The sequence below is a fragment of the Oncorhynchus kisutch genome, linkage group LG6 (genome assembly GCF_002021735.2).
Source record: "Oncorhynchus kisutch isolate 150728-3 linkage group LG6, Okis_V2, whole genome shotgun sequence".
In the NCBI taxonomy this organism is placed as follows: Eukaryota; Metazoa; Chordata; class Actinopteri; order Salmoniformes; family Salmonidae; genus Oncorhynchus; species Oncorhynchus kisutch.
Window position 1 is genome coordinate 83,513,131 of NC_034179.2, and position 16,894 is coordinate 83,530,024.

Consider the following 16,894-nt stretch of genomic DNA (forward strand, 5'->3'; position numbering starts at 1 on the left):
GATCTTTGTCCCCATGTGCAGTAGTCTGGCTTTTTTGTGGCGGTTTTGGAGCAGTGGCTTCTTCCTTGCTGAGCGGCCTTTCAGGTTATGTCGATATAGGACCCGTTTTACTTTGGATATAGATACTTTGTACCTGTTTCCTCCAGCATCTTCACAAGGTCCTTTGCTGTTGTTCTGGGATTGATTTGCACTTTTCGCACCAAAGTACGTTAATCTCTAAGAGACAGAACACCTCTCTTTCCTGAGCGGTATGTTGGCTGCGTGGTCCCATGGTGTTTATACTTGCGTACTATTGTTTGTACAGATGAACGTGGTACTTTCAAGCATTTGGAAATTTCTCCCAAGGATTAACTGGACTTGTGCAGGTCTACAATTTGTTTTCTGAGGTCTTGGCTGATTTGGATTTTTCCCATGATGTCAAGCAAAGAGGCAATGAGTTTGAAGGTAGGCCTTGAAATATATCCACAGGTACACCTCCAATAGGCTAATTGACATCATTTGAGTCAATCAGAAGCTTCTGAAGCCATGAAATAATTTTCTGGAATATTCCAAGCTGTTTAAAGGCACAGTCAACTTAGTATATGTAAACTTCTGACCCACAGGATTTGTGATACAGTGAAATAACCTGTCTGTAAACAATTGTTGGAAAAATGACTTGTGTCATGCACAAAAGTAGATGTGCTAACCGACTTGCCAAAACTATAGTTTGTTAACAAGAAATTTGTGGAGTGGTTGAAAAACGAGTTTTAATGACTCCAACCTAAGTGTACGTAAACTTCCAACTTCAACTGTAATTTTGATGTCTTCACTATTATTCTGCTCACTATTATTACTGCTTCTCCCGAGTGGCACAGCGCTCTAAGTCACTGCATCTCAGTGCAAGAGGGCATCACTATAGTCCCTAGTTTCAATCCAGGCTGTATTTCATCCGGCTGTGATTGGGAGTCCCATAGGGTGGCACACAATTGACCCAGCGTATTCTGGGTTTGGCTGGGGTAGGTCGTCATTGTAAATAAGAATTTGTTCCTAACTGACTTGCCTAGTTAAATAAAGGTTGTAGAAAATAGTAAAATAAATAAAAACCCTAGAATGAGTAGGTGTGTCCAAACTTTTGACTGGTACTGTACATGTGTGTGAGTGTGTGTGTGTGTGTGTGTGTGTGTAGATTTTTGTTGTTTGTGAACTATTACAAGTGGGGCACCACCCCTAACACCCTAATGGATTGGCAGCCACTGCATCTGACTTCATTTCAAAGGTACAAATTCAACATATTTTATACAACGCACTGGGCACACTGGTTGACTCAACGTTGTTTCAATGTCATTTCAATGAAATTACAGAACCAACGTGGAATAGATGTTGAATTGACATCTGTGCCCAGTGGGAAGATTTGTCTGTTAAACATTTGTTACAATGGTGACACAATCCCGTGTTTGAAATTTCACCCTCAAAACAACAGTTTACTTGTTTCCATGTAGATTCCACGTCACATTACACTGACAAATTACGTTGGAACAAAGTTGATTCAACCAGTTTGTGGCCAGTCGGAGGCCTCCTAACCCTACTCCCACCGCAGCACCTGTTGCTCCAGGCTCTACCCACACATGACACTCGTTTCTCAGAAACAAGCAGACTGACTCTGACTGGGAGGTCAGTTGGGCTAGGCATAATAACTAAGGACTAGTTTCTTAGAATCCTGTTGTAGGCAGGTACAGTAGGTAGGAGGCCAGGGGACGTGATTTGGCTTTTAAAGACATTTTTCCCTTGGGGGGGGCGGAGCAGGACCTGTTCTACAAGTCCAGGTCACCCATAGGATGTGATCTCATGTCCCTCATTTACTATGTTGTGTGTCCTTAGCTGTCAGTCCAGTGTCTGTTCCTGGATGTGAGAGAGCTGGCAGAGCGCTTTCCTCAGGAAAGAGTAGATGCTACAGCACTGCTGAAAGATATTTCCTCCACTGAAAAGGGAATACACCACAGTAGTCTCTAGCTACAGTGAAGGAGCCAGTCATGGCGCTGCGCCCACGGGCTTCCTCCCAGCCTGGGAAACCTTCGTTCTTACAGAGCCCCAAGGTGGTCATGGCTCTGCGGCCCAGGGCCGTGTCCTCTCACTCGGGCTCCATGTTGGAAGATGAGCTAACCTGCTCTGTGTGCTGCGAGATCTTCAGGGACCCTGTGGTGCTCAAGTGCACCCACAGCTTCTGCCGGGCCTGCCTGCAGCAGTTCTGGAACCAGAAGAAGGCGAGGCGCGAGTGTCCAGTGTGCCGCAGAAAGTGTTCCCTGACAGAGCCCACAGTGAGCCTGGCTCTGAAGAACGTGGCCGATACCTTCTTCAGGGAGCAGAGGATCCAGGGCGAGGCGGGCGGGGGGCCAGACAGAGGGGGCGTCCCAGTGAAGTCTGAGGCAAAGTGCCACACACACGGGGAGGTGCTGAAGCTGTTCTGCCAGGACGATGCCGAGGTGCTCTGCTGTGTGTGTCACACATCTAAGAGGCACCAGGGCCACTGTGTGATCCCACTGGAGGAGGGGGCCCAGGAGCTCAAGGTTAGACTGGCTTGTCTCGTATCATTCAGTTTTGGATGGTTGTGTAACCCTCTTTTATGGTGTTGCAAATATTGTATTCTGTCAATCTTTTAATTTCAGTTTTTATTCAGATATACTACTTTATATTGACCATATTACCTTGAAAATGTATTCTTAATCCAGCTTGTTTTAGCACCAGTATAAACCTTGAAGCAGTACAGTCAGCAATCAAACATAACTATTGTGAAACATGATTGTTATTGATGTGCCAGATTTCACAGCAGTAACATTTCGAAAGGGAGCCAGAGCCATTGATACTGTATCTGCTAGTTGGATAATTAAAAAAATAAATACACATTGTAAGGTGATACGTGAATGCTTCCTTACACAGTTACACCGTATGCTATTGGAAGCAATTTTTCAACTAACCCTTACCTGGTGATACTTTTTAATTCTTGATTCAGAATAAACTTTTCTATTGTAAACGTCTGTGTGCAGTTGCAGACGGTACTCCAAAAACCATAGAATATGGTTTCACCCAAAAAATATCACCAAAATATCCTGATTACGGTTAAACAGCAGCCTATGCATGACCTCAGATGAGCTTTGGCTCTGCCATTGACGTTCATGTTTACATGGCTAGATTTGCTTGAGCTAAACTTTCAGACGCTCTTACACACTTTACAGTGGTATCTCTAAAAACGCCCCCCCTCTCCCTCAGGAAGAAATGAAGAAAGAATTGATCCCTCTGAAGAAGAGCCTCCGTGGCCTCTATGAAGCCAAGCAGGAGTGTGATGACACAACTGTGCACATCAAGGTATCAACAAACAGGGTGTCTGAAACCGTGGGACATCAGCAGATCACAACACAGCACTGACTGATGTTTAGCTCACACACTGTTAGTCTGTAAACAGTTGGAGGAATGCCTTTGAAAAAACAAACCCTTGAAAATATGGTCTTATAACTTGTGTACAGTATATCCTCATGTGGACAAAGCAGTCAATATGCTTTGTGCCTTGTATTTGAGCAAGCAGTACAAGTGCCTGGTGTTTGACCAAGCAATTTCCCCTTGAGGGATAATAAAGTTATTTTAAATTGATTGATTTTATCACAGATATCAGACATGTCTAGGTTGTAAGAGACTTTGTTGTCAATGGCTTGCCTACCAAAACAATGTTTTGACAAATGTCTGCAATTGTGTGCCACTGTTCTAGAGTTATATATAAGATTGTCTCCTATGACCTGTTTCTCCTGTTTGGCCAGAGCCAGACCCAGCAGACAGAGAATCACATCAGAGAGGAGTTTGAGCAGCTCAGGCAGTTCCTTCAGAATGAGGAGGAAACCAGGATAGCTATTCTACAGGAGGAAGATGAGCAGAAGAGACATCTGGTGAGGAAGAAGACAGAGGGCATCACGGCAGACATCCTCACCCTCTCTCACGCCATCATCGCTATTGATAATGACATAGCCTCCAGTGATGCTCTTTTCCTCCAGGTAAGAAGAATAGGACCTTTTTATAAACCAGCAGTATTATCAGTACAAACAATTACAAAATTACATGTGTCTTGTTCCATTTTCAGAACTACAGAAACACAAAGAAGAGGTAAGTGTTTTGACTTGAGTACCTAATACCCCTTATAATGTAATGTACCAAACTCCAACTAGAACTAAGTGGCTGTTATATTGTTGTAGAGCTGTGATACCTCAGAAGGGTCCAGAGGAGATCTCCGGTGCTATGATCAACGTGGCGAAGCATGTCAGCTCCCTCAAGTACAAGGTCTGGGAGAAGATGGTGGGGCTGGTGGAGTACAGTATGTATAACAAGACTACAGTAGTCTGTTTATGCTCCAGTCTTTGGCTTGTTGGGTGTCTAGCTAGCTATAACTGCATTAACTAACGTTCCATAGAACTTCTACTAACTCGTATAGATGTACGCTAATTCATTTGTTACTAGATCCACAACTTGTAAATATTTTCTAAAACTGTTTCCATCACTAAAGCCCCTTTCTCCATCTCCCAGCTCCTGTGACTCTGGATCCTAACACGGCCTACTCCTGGCTCTCTCTGAACAAGGACCTGACCAGTGTGACCAACAGTGGTCATGTGCAGGTGCTCCCAGACAACCCAGAGCGTTTTGACCACTTCGTGTTCGTCCTGGGCTCTGAGGGCTTCACCACCGGCTGCCACGCCTGGGAGGTAGAGGTGGGGGACAAGGACGACTGGATGCTGGGTGTGGTCAAGGAGTCCATTAACAGGAAGGGCCGGATCTCAGGCTGCCCTGAGGGTGGCTTGTGGATGATCTCCCACTGCGAGGGTGAGTATATGGCCGTGACCCGGCCACGCACCCCTCTCAAACTGACAGGGGAGCTGAAGAGGGTCAGGGTACAGCTGGACTACGAGTCTGGGGAGGTGACCTTCTCCAACCCTGTTAATATGACCTCCATCTACACCTTCAATGATTTCTTCACTGAGAGGATGTTCCCCTTCTTCTGCCCTGGGGCCAACATCAACGGCAACAACCCCGGCCCGCTGAAGATCTGCCCGGTCAAAGTGGCTGTGTGGAACAGCGCCACCTGGTGATGAGGAGTGGTTCTGATCGCACCATTCAAAGAGAGTGGTAGCTGTACATCCAAGGCACATATCCAGCCTCAAGACACATAAGTAATGGAGTAGTGAAATGTTTGGCACGGTGTGTGCGGAAAACATTTTGAAAGATCTTTTAGAGATTTTTTTGATTGCCTTTTGACTTTATTGATAGAAGAAATTAGATCCTGATTATTACCGAAAGACTCCATTTGACATGGGCTTTTTTGCCATGTTATGGAATGTGTAGTAAAGAGCACGTGTGAGATGAATGAAGATATTCAATACGACACAATGAATATTACAATTCCTCTATATAAAAGCCCCAAAAGGTAGTTTTTTTCCATTCTCAATTGAATAAACTTTGGGGGGATACCACTTGATTTTACTCATGTTTATTTGATGTGTATTTATAGAACGATTATAAAATATTGTGTTCAGAGTTCTCCAGTGTTCAGTACAATCCAGTGAGTTTACCAGGGCATGACTTTTCCCTCATAGTCCAGGAAGGCCCCAGTCTGAGTCCATCACGCTCAGGAGTCCTTCCACACTCTCTGGAGCATCGCCCCCTGGTGGTCATAGTAAACACATACATGGTCGGCCTCTGTAGCAGTAGTGGTATTAGACTTATATTGGTACATGACTAATCAAAGCCTTTCAAATGTTGTCTTGACCCCACCAGATAATCAAAACAGAATATCAGACCAAAGCCCAGTTGTAGGCTTATGCCACGACCCACTATTGGGTTCTGACTCCTGCTCCTGATGGACTACTGGGACAACGCTGCTCTAAGGTGCTTAAACATAGTTCATTACAATCTTTCCCACCCTGAGGTCAATGCACTCAATAGAAGCACCCTGCCAGTCAGACTCACCCCTTCTCCACCCTGCCAGTCAGACTCACCCCTTCTCCACCCTGCCAGTCAGACTCACCCCTTCTCCACCCTGCCAGTCAGACTCACCCCTTCTCCACCCTGCCAGTCAGACTCACCCCTTCTCCACCCTGCCAGTCAGACTCACCCCTTCTCCACCCTGCCAGTCAGACTCACTCCTTCTCCACCCTGCCAGTCAGACTCACCCCTTCTCCACCCTGCCAGTCAGACTCACCCCTTCTCCACCCTGCCAGTCAGACTCACCCCTTCTCCACCCTGCCAGTCAGACTCACCCCTTCTCCACCCTGCCAGTCAGACTCACTCCTTCTCCACCCTGCCAGTCAGACTCACTCCTTCTCCACCCTGCCAGTCAGACTCACTCCTTCTCCACCCTGCCAGTCAGACTCACTCCTTCTCCACCCTGCCAGTCAGACTCACCCCTTCTCCACCCTGCCAGTCAGACTCACCCCTTCTCCACCCTGCCAGTCAGACTCACTCCTTCTCCACCCTGCCAGTCAGACTCACTCCTTCTCCACCCTGCCAGTCAGACTCACCCCTTCTCCACCCTGCCAGTCAGACTCACCCCTTCTCCACCCTGCCAGTCAGACTCACCCCTTCTCCACCCTGCCAGTCAGACTCACTCCTTCTCCACCCTGCCAGTCAGACTCACTCCTTCTCCACCCTGCCAGTCAGACTCACTCCTTCTCCACCCTGCCAGTCAGACTCACTCCTTCTCCACCCTGCCAGTCAGACTCACTCCTTCTCCACCCTGCCAGTCAGACTCACTCCTTCTCCACCCTGCCAGTCAGACTCACTCCTTCTCCACCCTGCCAGTCAGACTCACTCCTTCTCCACCCTGCCAGTCAGACACACCCCTTCTCCACCCATGTCAGTGCGGACCCAGCCCGGGTGCAGGACCGCAAACAGGATCTCATCCTTCCTGAACTCCTCTGTAGCGCAGAGCGTCAGCATGTTCAGACCAGCCTGAGAGGAGAGGAAAGAGAGAAGGGAGGGAGGCTGTTAAAGAGGAGAGGATACAAGGCAATAGATTGGATGTAGAGCCATGACTACGGAATGAATGAAAAGGTCAAACTCATCAGACATGACAAGTATTCCATTCCAGCCATTACAAAGAGCCTCCACTGACATGGCTGGGCTAACCCGACAGGGAATATAATGTGATGTGAGAGGCTGTGTTATGACAGGCAGGGTAACAGAAGTCTGTTCACTTTGAGAGATGCCATAGGCAAGAAAGAATACATCTCCTTGATGGTTGCCATGGAGGCCACCATGCTGGAAATGCTGACCACAGCTGGCTTACTGCAGGACATTCCTGGTTTCCCACTGGCTGTGGCTGCTGACTGCAGATAGGGCAGAAACTCCTTAGGAGGGTGACAGAGGGAGACAGAGAAAACAAAAATGATGAATCATTCTTCAGTATTCTGCACCTTTTGTTTGCCGACATTAGGAAAAACAAATACATTTTGAATGTCCTCTAAAACGTATCTCTATGTGTGTTTTTCTGGCTCTCTGCCCTTAACTTAATGATGTCCATAGGGCCCATGGTGTTGGTGTTGAATGCAGCCTGTATTTCCTGGGTACTTGTGGTCTGCATGGTTCTGTGAGTCAGCATCCCTGTGTTGTTTACCAGCACGTTGAGCCCAGCCTTTCCCACCAGACTGCCCACCTGGCTGACTCCTTAATGCTGCAGGGGTCTGTGAGTCAGCACCCCTGTGTTGTTTACCAGCAGGTTGAGCCCAGCCTTCCCCACCAGACTGCCCACCTGGCTGACTCCTTAATGCTGCAGGGGTCTGTGAGTCAGCATCCCTGTGTTGTTTACCAGCACGTTGAGCCCAGCCTTTCCCACCAGACTGCCCACCTGGCTGACTCCTTAATGCTGCAGGGGTCTGTGAGTCAGCATCCCTGTGTTGTTTACCAGCACGTTGAGCCCAGCCTTCCCCACCAGACTGCCCACCTGGCTGACTCCTTAATGCTGCAGGGGTCTGTGGCGTCTGACAGACACAGAGGAGAAAAAGTCTGTCAGTCAACCGCTAGACTAAACCCAGATCTGTTTGTGCTGTCTTACCACCCCTACCTGTAATTGTCCTGAAAGCACAAACAGCTAGTCAACCCCAGTATCCAGTCTAACATCCCAGCTGGCCAGCTCAGAGTAACCTGGCACTCTGCCATGTGATTCATACAGTACAGGCTATACAAGTGCATGCTGTGACTGGTGAGATTGACAACAGTGCCATTAATAGGCTCAATAATCCTAGTGCTAGAGCGTGAAGAAACAGAAGAATGGAACAGAGCGAGTACTCACCAAGATGGACGACAGTGATGACATTGGGGTAGTGCTTTGCCAGGTCTCGCAGACCCTTAAACACAAAGGACAGACACATTGTTGGTTAGACACAGAAAATACATCTCCAGGAAGGCTTTATTTTCTATCTTTGCTCAGTAGAGTTTTCCTTATTCAGTGGAGTTTGCCTTCAAGCAGAGCCATGTATTTAGAGAGTTGGGCCATTGAGGTTTGTGCATTATGATGCATTTACATGACACTATTTCAACATTCTAAGGCAGCCATGTGAGCACCCTTTTAACAAAATATGGGGAATATTTAATAATCACCATCACTCTGCACACTGCCCTATCCCATCTGGACAAGAGGAATACCTACCTAAGAATGCTGTTCATTGACTATAGCTCAGGGTTCAATACCATAGTACCCTCCAAGCTCATCATTAAGCTTGGGGCCCTGGTCTGAACCCCACCCTGTGCAACTGGGTCCTGGACTTCCTGACGGGCCGCCCCCAGGTGGGGAAGTTAGGAAATCTTCACTTCACTGATCTTCAACACAGGGGCCCCACAAGGGTGCGTGGTCAGCTCCCTCCTGTACTCCCTGTTCACCCATTAGTGCGTGGACAATCACGCCTCCAACTCAATCATCAAGTTTGCAGACCACACAACATTAGAAGGTCTGATTACCAACATGGAGGAGGTGAGGGCCCTGGCAGAGTGGTGTCAGGAAAATAATCTCAACGTCAACAAAACGAAGGAGCTGATCGTGGACTTCAGGAGAGGGAGCACGCCCCTATCCACATCGATGGGATCGCAGTGGAGAAGGTGGAAAGCTTCAAGATCCTCGCCATACACATCACTGACAATCTGAAATGGTCCACCCACACAGACAGTGTGGTGAAGAAAGTGCAACAGAACCTCTTCAACCTCAGGAGGCTGAAGAAATTAATCTTGGCCCCTAAGACCCTCACAAACTTTTAAAGATGCATAATTATCTGGCTGTATCACCGCCTGGTATGGCAACTGCACCGCCAGCAACCGCAGGGCTCTCCAGAGGGTGGTGCGGTCTGCCCAACACATCACTGGGGGCACACTGCCTGTCCTCCAGGACACCTACAGCACCGATGTCACAGGAAGGCCAAAAAGATCATCAAGGACAACAACCACCCGAGCCACTGTCTGCTCACCCCGCTATCATCCAGCAGGAGAGGTCAGTACAGGTGCATCAAAGCTGGGACCGAGAGACTGACATCAGCTTCTATCTCAAGGCCATCAGACTGTTAAATAGACATCACTAGCCGGCTACCACCCGATTACTCAACCCTGCACCCTAGAGGCTGCTGCCCTATATACACAGACATGGAATCACTGGCTTTAATAATAATAATAATAATAATAATAATAATGTAAACATTAATAATGTTTACATACTGCTTTACTTATCTCATATATTTACTGTATTCTATTCTACTGTATTTTAGTCAATGCCACTACAACATTGCTCATCCTGATATTTATATATTTCTTAATTTGATTCTTTTACTTTTAGATGTGTGTGTATTGTTGTGAATTGTTAGATTTTACTGCATTGTTGGAGCTAGAAACACAAGCATTTTGCTACACCCACAATAACATCTGCTAAATATACTGTATGTATGTGCCCAATAACATTTGATTTGATTTAAATAAGGTTATGTAACTGAATGTCTAGAATTAAAACAAAATACAACATTCTAAAAGTCGACCCAACTCTCTAAATACATGGCTCTACCCTCAAGGACATAGCTGCCCTAAGAACAACATGGAATAAGGAACACTCCAATCTCCTCTCTCTGCTCCAGCAGCAGCAGCTCTGCTCTCACCTCAGCTCTCAGCCCGTCTAGGTCTCGGCAGCAGGCTAATAACTGGCGGACCAGCCAGGGAGACTTCACCATCTGTTAACCATCTCCAAACCCAGGCCTCAGTTGGCCCCCGTGATCAGGACGCTGCATGCTCCAGCTGCCGTTTCTTCTCGTTTCAGTCTCTGCCGCGACCTGGAGTGTGTGACTGTTCGGCCTTCTCACCCCATTTATAACGTCAATTATTTTCATTGAGTGTTTATTCTGTAGCCTCACCACACCCAGTCCACATTAGATTGTGTATATGAGGTAGTATGCTGAGTCGTATGTGTGTGTGTGTGTGTGTGTGTGCGCGTGCCATGGGCAGAAGGGGTTGTGTATGGGAAATGAAGGACGTTAATACCATACCTGATGGTTGCAAATGAAATAGAACCCACTGGGCACTCACTGGTTGAATCAACATTCTTTCCACGTCATTTCAATGAAATTACGTTGAACCAGCGTGAAATAGACGTTGAATTGAGTCTGTGCCCAGTGGGAAGTTACATCATGTAAACTGTGATGAGGGCTAAGCCAACAGCAGGCATGGGGACGCAGCCTGGACTGCAGCTAAAAGCTGTGTGTCCATCGAACAATAGAATGAGGTAATGTAAACAACTCAGCTTTGGGAGCAGAAAGTGGATCAGATTCAGGGAGCAGATGAGAGGACGCTTCCCACGGCCTGGACAAACCGTCACCTGAGTGGCACAGTGGCCTAAGGCACTGCATCTCCGTGCTAGAGGCGTTACTACAGACCCTGGTTTGATCCAGGGCTGTATCACAACTGACCGTGATTGGGAGTCCCAAAGGGCAGCGCACAATTGGCCCAGCGTCGTCCGGGTTAGGGGAGGGTTTGGCCCAGCGTCATCCGGGTTAGGGGAGGGTTTGGCCCAGCGTCGTCCGGGTTAGGGGAGGGTTTGGCCCAGCGTCGTCCGGGTTAGGGGAGGGTTTGGCCCAGCGTCGTCCGGGTTAGGGGAGGGTTTGGCCCAGCGTCGTCCGGGTTAGGGGAGGGTTTGGCCCAGCGTCGTCCGGATTAGGGGAGGGTTTGGCCCAGCGTCGTCCGGGTTAGGGGAGGGTTTGGCCAGGGTAGGCTGTTATTGTAAATAAGAATGTGTTCTTAACTGACTTGCCTAGTTTAAAAAAGGTTAAATAAAAAGTGGAAAGCACTTGGGCCAGAACTGTGGTTCTTAGAGGGAGGTGAACGACTCATGATGACGCTGCTCATGGGAGGTGATATGGCTGATTTCCCTCTCAGTGACACCCTTAATCATCCGACTACTGCCACACACACAATGACAGGGATTTATTGTGTTAGAGGGTAGTGTGTGTTTCCTTGCAGGAGTAATCTAATCTATTGAGTCATTAATAACAACTGTATATTTGTTTGTGAGTGTGTGAGTAGGTTAGAGTATAATAGTAGAGGCAGTGGGTTTCTGTGAGAGTAGGACTGAATGTGAACCAATGTGATTAATGGAAAGTGAAGGAACCCTAATACATATAATGGTGGTCTATTTAAGCACTAAGGCCTGAGGAGGTGTGGTATATGGCCAATATAACAAGGCTAAGGGCTGTTCTTAAGCACGACGAAAAGCGGAGTGCCTGGACACAGCCCTTAGCCATGGCATATTGGCCATATACCACAAACCTCCGAGGTGCCTTATTGCTATTATAAACTGGTTACCAACGTAATTAGAGAAATAAAAATAAATGTTTTGTCATATCCATGCTATACGGTCTGTTATACCATGGCTGTCAGCCAATCAGCATTCAGGGCCCGAGCCACCCTGTTTATAATTATATACAGTGGGGAGAACAAGTATTTGATACACTGCCGATTTTGCAGGTTTTCCTACTTACAAAGCATGTAGAGGTCTGTCATTTTTATCACAGGTACACTTCAACTGTGAGAGACAGAAAAAAAAAATGTATCCTGAAAATCACATTGTATGATTTTTAAGTCATTAATTTGCATTTTATTGCATGACATAAGTATTTGATCACCTACCAACCAGTAAGAATTCCGGCTCTCACAGACCTGTTAGTTTTTCTTTAAGAATCCCTCCTGTTCTCCACTCATTACCTGTATAAAAGACACCTGTCCACACACTCAATCAAATAGACTCCAACCTCTCCACAATGGCCAAGACCAGAGAGCTGTGTAAGGACATCAGGGATAAAATTGTAGACCTGCACAAGGCTGGGATGGGCTACAGGACAATAGGCAAGCAGCTTGGTGAGAAGGCAACAACTGTTGGCGCAATTATTAGAAAATGGAAGAAGTTCAAGATGACGGTCAATCACCATCGGTCTGGGGCTCCATGCTCCATGCAAGATCTCACCTCCAGGCCCATCTGAAGTTTGCCAATGATCATCTGGATGATCCAGAGGAGGAATGGGAGAATGTCATGTGGTCTGATGAGACAAAAATAGAGCTTTTTGGTCTAAACTCCACTCGCCGTGTTTGGAGAAAGAAGGATGAGTACAACCCCAAGAACACCATCCCAACTGTGAAGCTTGGAGGTGGAAACATTATTCTTTGTGGATGTTTTTCTGCAAAGGGGACAGGACAACTGCACCGTATTGAGGGGAGGATGGATGGGGCCATGTATCGCGAGATCTTGGCCAACAACCTCCTTCCCTCAGTAAGAGCATTGAAGATGGGTCGTGGCTGGGTCTTCCAGCATGACAACGACCCGAAACACACAGCCAGGGCAACTAAGGAGTGGCTCTGTAAGAAGCATCTCAAGGTCCTGGAGTGGCTTAGCCAGTCTCCAGACCTGAACCCAATAGAAAATCTTTGGAGGGAGCTGAAAGTCCGTATTGCCCAGCGACAGCCCCGAAACCTGAAGGATCTGGAGAAGGTCTGTATGGAGGAGTTGGCCAAAATCCCTGCTGCAGTGTGTGTAGACCTGGTCAAGAACTACAGGAAACGTATGATCTCTGTAATTGCAAACAAAGGTTTCTATACCAAATATTAAGTTCTGCTTTTCTGATGTATCAAATACTTATGTCATGCAATAAAATGCAAATTAATTACTTAAAAATCATACAATGTGATTTTCTGGATTTTTGTTTTAGATTCCGTCTCTCACAGTTGAAGTGTACCTATGATAAAAATTACAGACCTCTACATACTTTGTAAGTAGGAAAACCTGCAAAATAGACAGTGTATCAAATACTTGTTCTCCCCACTGTATATGTTCTGTATGTTTATAAAACTGTATCGCTGAAGTTCAGCGTTACATCACGGTTCAAATGTAAAGGCAATGTTCCCACGTTACCGGAGACTGCATTCAGACCGTTAGGGGATTCATAAGGGTAGGAAAACACCTCTATTGATATGCATAGCCTTCAGAGCAGACTGGCACCAATACAAACATGATCACAGCAAGCCATAACTGGGGGAACAAGATACACTGGCACCAATACAAACATATGATCACAGCAAGCCATAACTGGGGGAACAAGATACACTGGCATCAATACAAACATGATCACAGCAAGCCATAACTGGGGGAACAAGATACACTGGCACCAATACAAACATATGATCACAGCAAGCCATAACTGGGGGAACAAGATACACTGGCACCAATACAAACATGATCACAGCAAGCCATAACTGGGGGAACAAGATACACTGGCACCAATACAAACATATGATCACAGCAAGCCATAACTGGGGGAACAAGATACACTGGCACCAATACAAACATGATCACAGCAAGCCATAACTGGGTGAACAAGATACACTGGCACCAATACAAACATGATCACAGCAAGCCATAACTGGGTGAACAAGATACACTGGCACCAATACAAACATGATCACAGCAAGCCATAACTGGGGGAACAAGATACACTGGCACCAATACAAACATATGATCACAGCAAGCCATAACTGGGTGAACAAGATACACTGGCACCAATACAAACATGATCACAGCAAGAGATAACTGGGGGAACAAGATACACTGGCACCAATACAAACATATGATCACAGCAAGCCATAACTGGGTGAACAAGATACACTGGCACCAATACAAACATGATCACAGCAAGAGATAACTGGGGGAACAAGATACACTGGCACCAATAGAAACATATGATCACAGCAAGCCATAACTGGGTGAACAAGATACACTGGCACCAATACAAACATGATCACAGCAAGCCATAACTGGGTGAAGAAGATGGCACGGCAGCCAAGCCTGGCTACAGTGTGAGAGTATAATGACAGCTTTGAAAATGAATTGGAAATCAAACTGAGCCATTGAAAGAGTAGATGTATAGCAACTTTAATATATACATATTTCCATATCTGTTGAAACAGCACTGAATGAGGGCACTGTAGTGCATGGATGCTGAGCAGCCTTCTCACCACACGGTGGCGCCACCATCTCTGATAAACCTCTGCTGAGTTTCAGACAAAGATTCACATGGCTTTCAAGACCTTGGTCTCCACATGCATGACTCTCCAACATGCATGACAATAATAGAATAGCGAGCTGGTTGAGGAGACGTGGGGAAGGGTAAACACTAAATAACTAACTAACTAATTAACAGAGACAGAAAAGCTGGCCGTGGCCATTTGGAACTATCCATAAAGTTACATGAATCAGTAAACGAATACTGGCTTTGTTCAAGAGATACTCATCGACTGGGCCACTCCTTCAAGGCTTTTCCCTTTCTTTCTGAAGACAGTAAATGGTGTTGTAGATCATCCAGCGTTAGTGTCTGCCTGCTAGCTCTCTATTTGTGGAAATTGACAGGTGATCACTGCTCTTTGGCTTCCTCTGCTGCTGGTGAGCTAAAAGAGAAACGTGGGAACTGACTGAGAGTTAAAGTAACAGTCCGATCAGATAAAAAGGTACAGAACATATTCATGAAACCCCAGATCAGATTTCTGTTGGCTCGGCTGCAATCACCTCGACACACACAACCACATAGATACAGAAAAATAACAGTCATTTGGAAATGTGTTCCTTTGGCTGTCCAGATATAAATGGCAGTGTCTGGCTCATAACATACATACAGTACATGCACATACATAAATACAAATACAAGGTCATTGAATGCACTTCTGTGTCCCCAGCTCTCCACTTCAAAAATGAAACGGTGCATAAATGAAACAAACCAGCTTGTAGAAAAGGTCCATGCCATTGAGAGTTTCTGAATACAAAACAACGTGACAGCTGTGACTGTCTGTTTCCGAGTAGATGTGGAACACGTGTCCTTCCCTATAGTATATCCCCCCTCTCTCTTTCTGTTTCTCTCTCTCTTTCTCTCCCTCGCTCTGTCTCTCTCGCGTACTCTCTTTGTCTCTCTTTGTCTCTCTCGTTTCCCTCTCTGTCTCTCTCTCGTTTCTCTCTCCACTCCCCCTATGCTGCTGAGTTCTGTTGTCTATGCTCACAAATGGGTGCTGTTCTGTGTGTCGAACCTGTGGCCCTCGGAGCGGCTGTTGCTGACCTTCCTAGTGCCCCCCTGGTTAGGCAACAGAGACAGAGGGTCTGGTCTGATCAAGTACCTGGACATGGGACAAACACACACCAAGACACACTTAGATGAATAATACATTTAACAAATGCTTATAACTTCTTATAACAAGTTCTAAACCGTTGGACCAGTATATTGAGTGAAATTGTGTGAATTTGCCTTCTGATGATGTGTGATTTGACTGAGCCATCAGGATATTGTGTACTCACACCACATCGTGCAGCTCCAGCCTGGTGTCAGGAGAGGGGTTGATGAGGATGTAAGACAACCTGTTGCCCTGGTCCGTCATCCCATCTGACACAGGAAGTACACACCACAAGACAGGAAACAAACATGACATGTCACAGGAACTCAAATAATATCAATTAAGTTGTTCCTTAGTAATGTTGACAAAAAGAAATATTGGAGGAAAACACAAAGCTATGAACAAACAGTTCTATTCCATTAGGCAGGCACAGTGCAGTGTTACATGACCACATATCCACCCCTCAGAACATATCTAACAGTACTCACTGAATCCTGTGGCTGAGAGGCCCAGGTGTTTCATGCGTGTGCGGACCAGAGAGTTGAGCTCCTGTCTCTCAGAGCGTCTGAACAGGGTCAGTCTCTGCTGGCTGATCCTCTCTGCAGCGCTTCCTGTGGCCCCCTTCGACCCGCTGGGCCCCCGACCCCCCTTCCTGCTTAGCCTTCTGGCCCACTGCATGCTCTTCCGCCGGAGGAGAGGGTGGTCCGAGGAGTGGGAGGAAGAGGAGGGGGGCTCGGAAGAGGTGGAGTTGCGGTGGGGACCCCTCCGGGACAGCAGGGGCTCTCTGGGCTCTCTGGTGTCCTCGTAGTCCTCCACTGTGATGGACACCTGGGACTGAGAGAGAGACACACACACACAGCTCAGACCAATATCAAGCAGCAGCTGTTTCTATTGTGAGTTGTTATTGAGTGAGTTGAGTTTTTATTCTGGGTGTTGAAGTTTTATCACTAAAACATTATGATGATGTACAGCTTGGTGTCATTGACTCCTGTAAATGATGATCTTTCTTTCCAGACAGGTACCTCAGAGACGGGTAACTTTTGGGCTTCAGTGCGGTAGATGCCGATGGGGATGTCACCAGTGGAGGAGCACAGTTTCTGGTAGAGTCGACCATAGGTGCGGATCCACAGGTCCTCCTCAGTGATCTTCATCTATGACACCCCAAACACCCCACCTTCATCATCCTCAGTACCATCCAGCTACACTAATGTCCCTTCAA

The 16,894-nt window shown here is 46.7% G+C and overlaps 2 protein-coding genes and 1 pseudogene across 2 annotated transcripts in view; 1 reads left to right on the forward strand and 2 right to left on the reverse strand.

Moving 5' to 3' along the window:
• The first annotated feature begins 1,855 nt into the window (after window positions 1-1,855).
• LOC109880762 (tripartite motif-containing protein 35-like) lies at window positions 1,856-6,842 on the forward strand. Its single transcript, XM_020472957.2, has 6 exons — window positions 1,856-2,543; window positions 3,244-3,339; window positions 3,786-4,016; window positions 4,103-4,125; window positions 4,215-4,333; window positions 4,543-6,842. Exons 1-6 carry the CDS (start codon window positions 2,010-2,012, stop codon window positions 5,100-5,102), a joined length of 1,563 nt encoding a protein of 520 aa, XP_020328546.2. The 5' UTR covers window positions 1,856-2,009; the 3' UTR covers window positions 5,103-6,842.
• On the reverse strand, window positions 5,541-14,554 carry LOC116374334 (uncharacterized; annotated as a pseudogene).
• Window positions 14,428-16,894, reverse strand: part of LOC109880750 (potassium channel subfamily T member 2) — a 94,476-nt gene continuing 92,009 nt past the window's right edge. The window contains exons 28-31 of the mRNA XM_031828004.1: window positions 16,698-16,826; window positions 16,164-16,509; window positions 15,860-15,944; window positions 14,428-15,681 (exon numbers count right to left, since the gene is read on the reverse strand). Coding sequence (XP_031683864.1) covers window positions 15,564-15,681; window positions 15,860-15,944; window positions 16,164-16,509; window positions 16,698-16,826 — 678 coding nt within the window. The 3' untranslated portion in view covers window positions 14,428-15,563. The remainder of the gene's footprint in view (window positions 15,682-15,859; window positions 15,945-16,163; window positions 16,510-16,697; window positions 16,827-16,894) is intronic.

Bases quoted from the DNA above. Each gene is read 5' to 3' on its own strand.
- LOC109880762 (XM_020472957.2), top strand. From the start codon at position 2,010: ATGGCGCTGCGCCCACGGGCTTCCTCCCAGCCTGGGAAACCTTCGTTC. The intron at 2,544-3,243 runs GTTAGACTGGCT...CCTCTCCCTCAG, and splicing joins AGGGGGCCCAGGAGCTCAAG to GAAGAAATGAAGAAAGAATT. The intron at 3,340-3,785 runs GTATCAACAAAC...CTGTTTGGCCAG, and splicing joins ACACAACTGTGCACATCAAG to AGCCAGACCCAGCAGACAGA.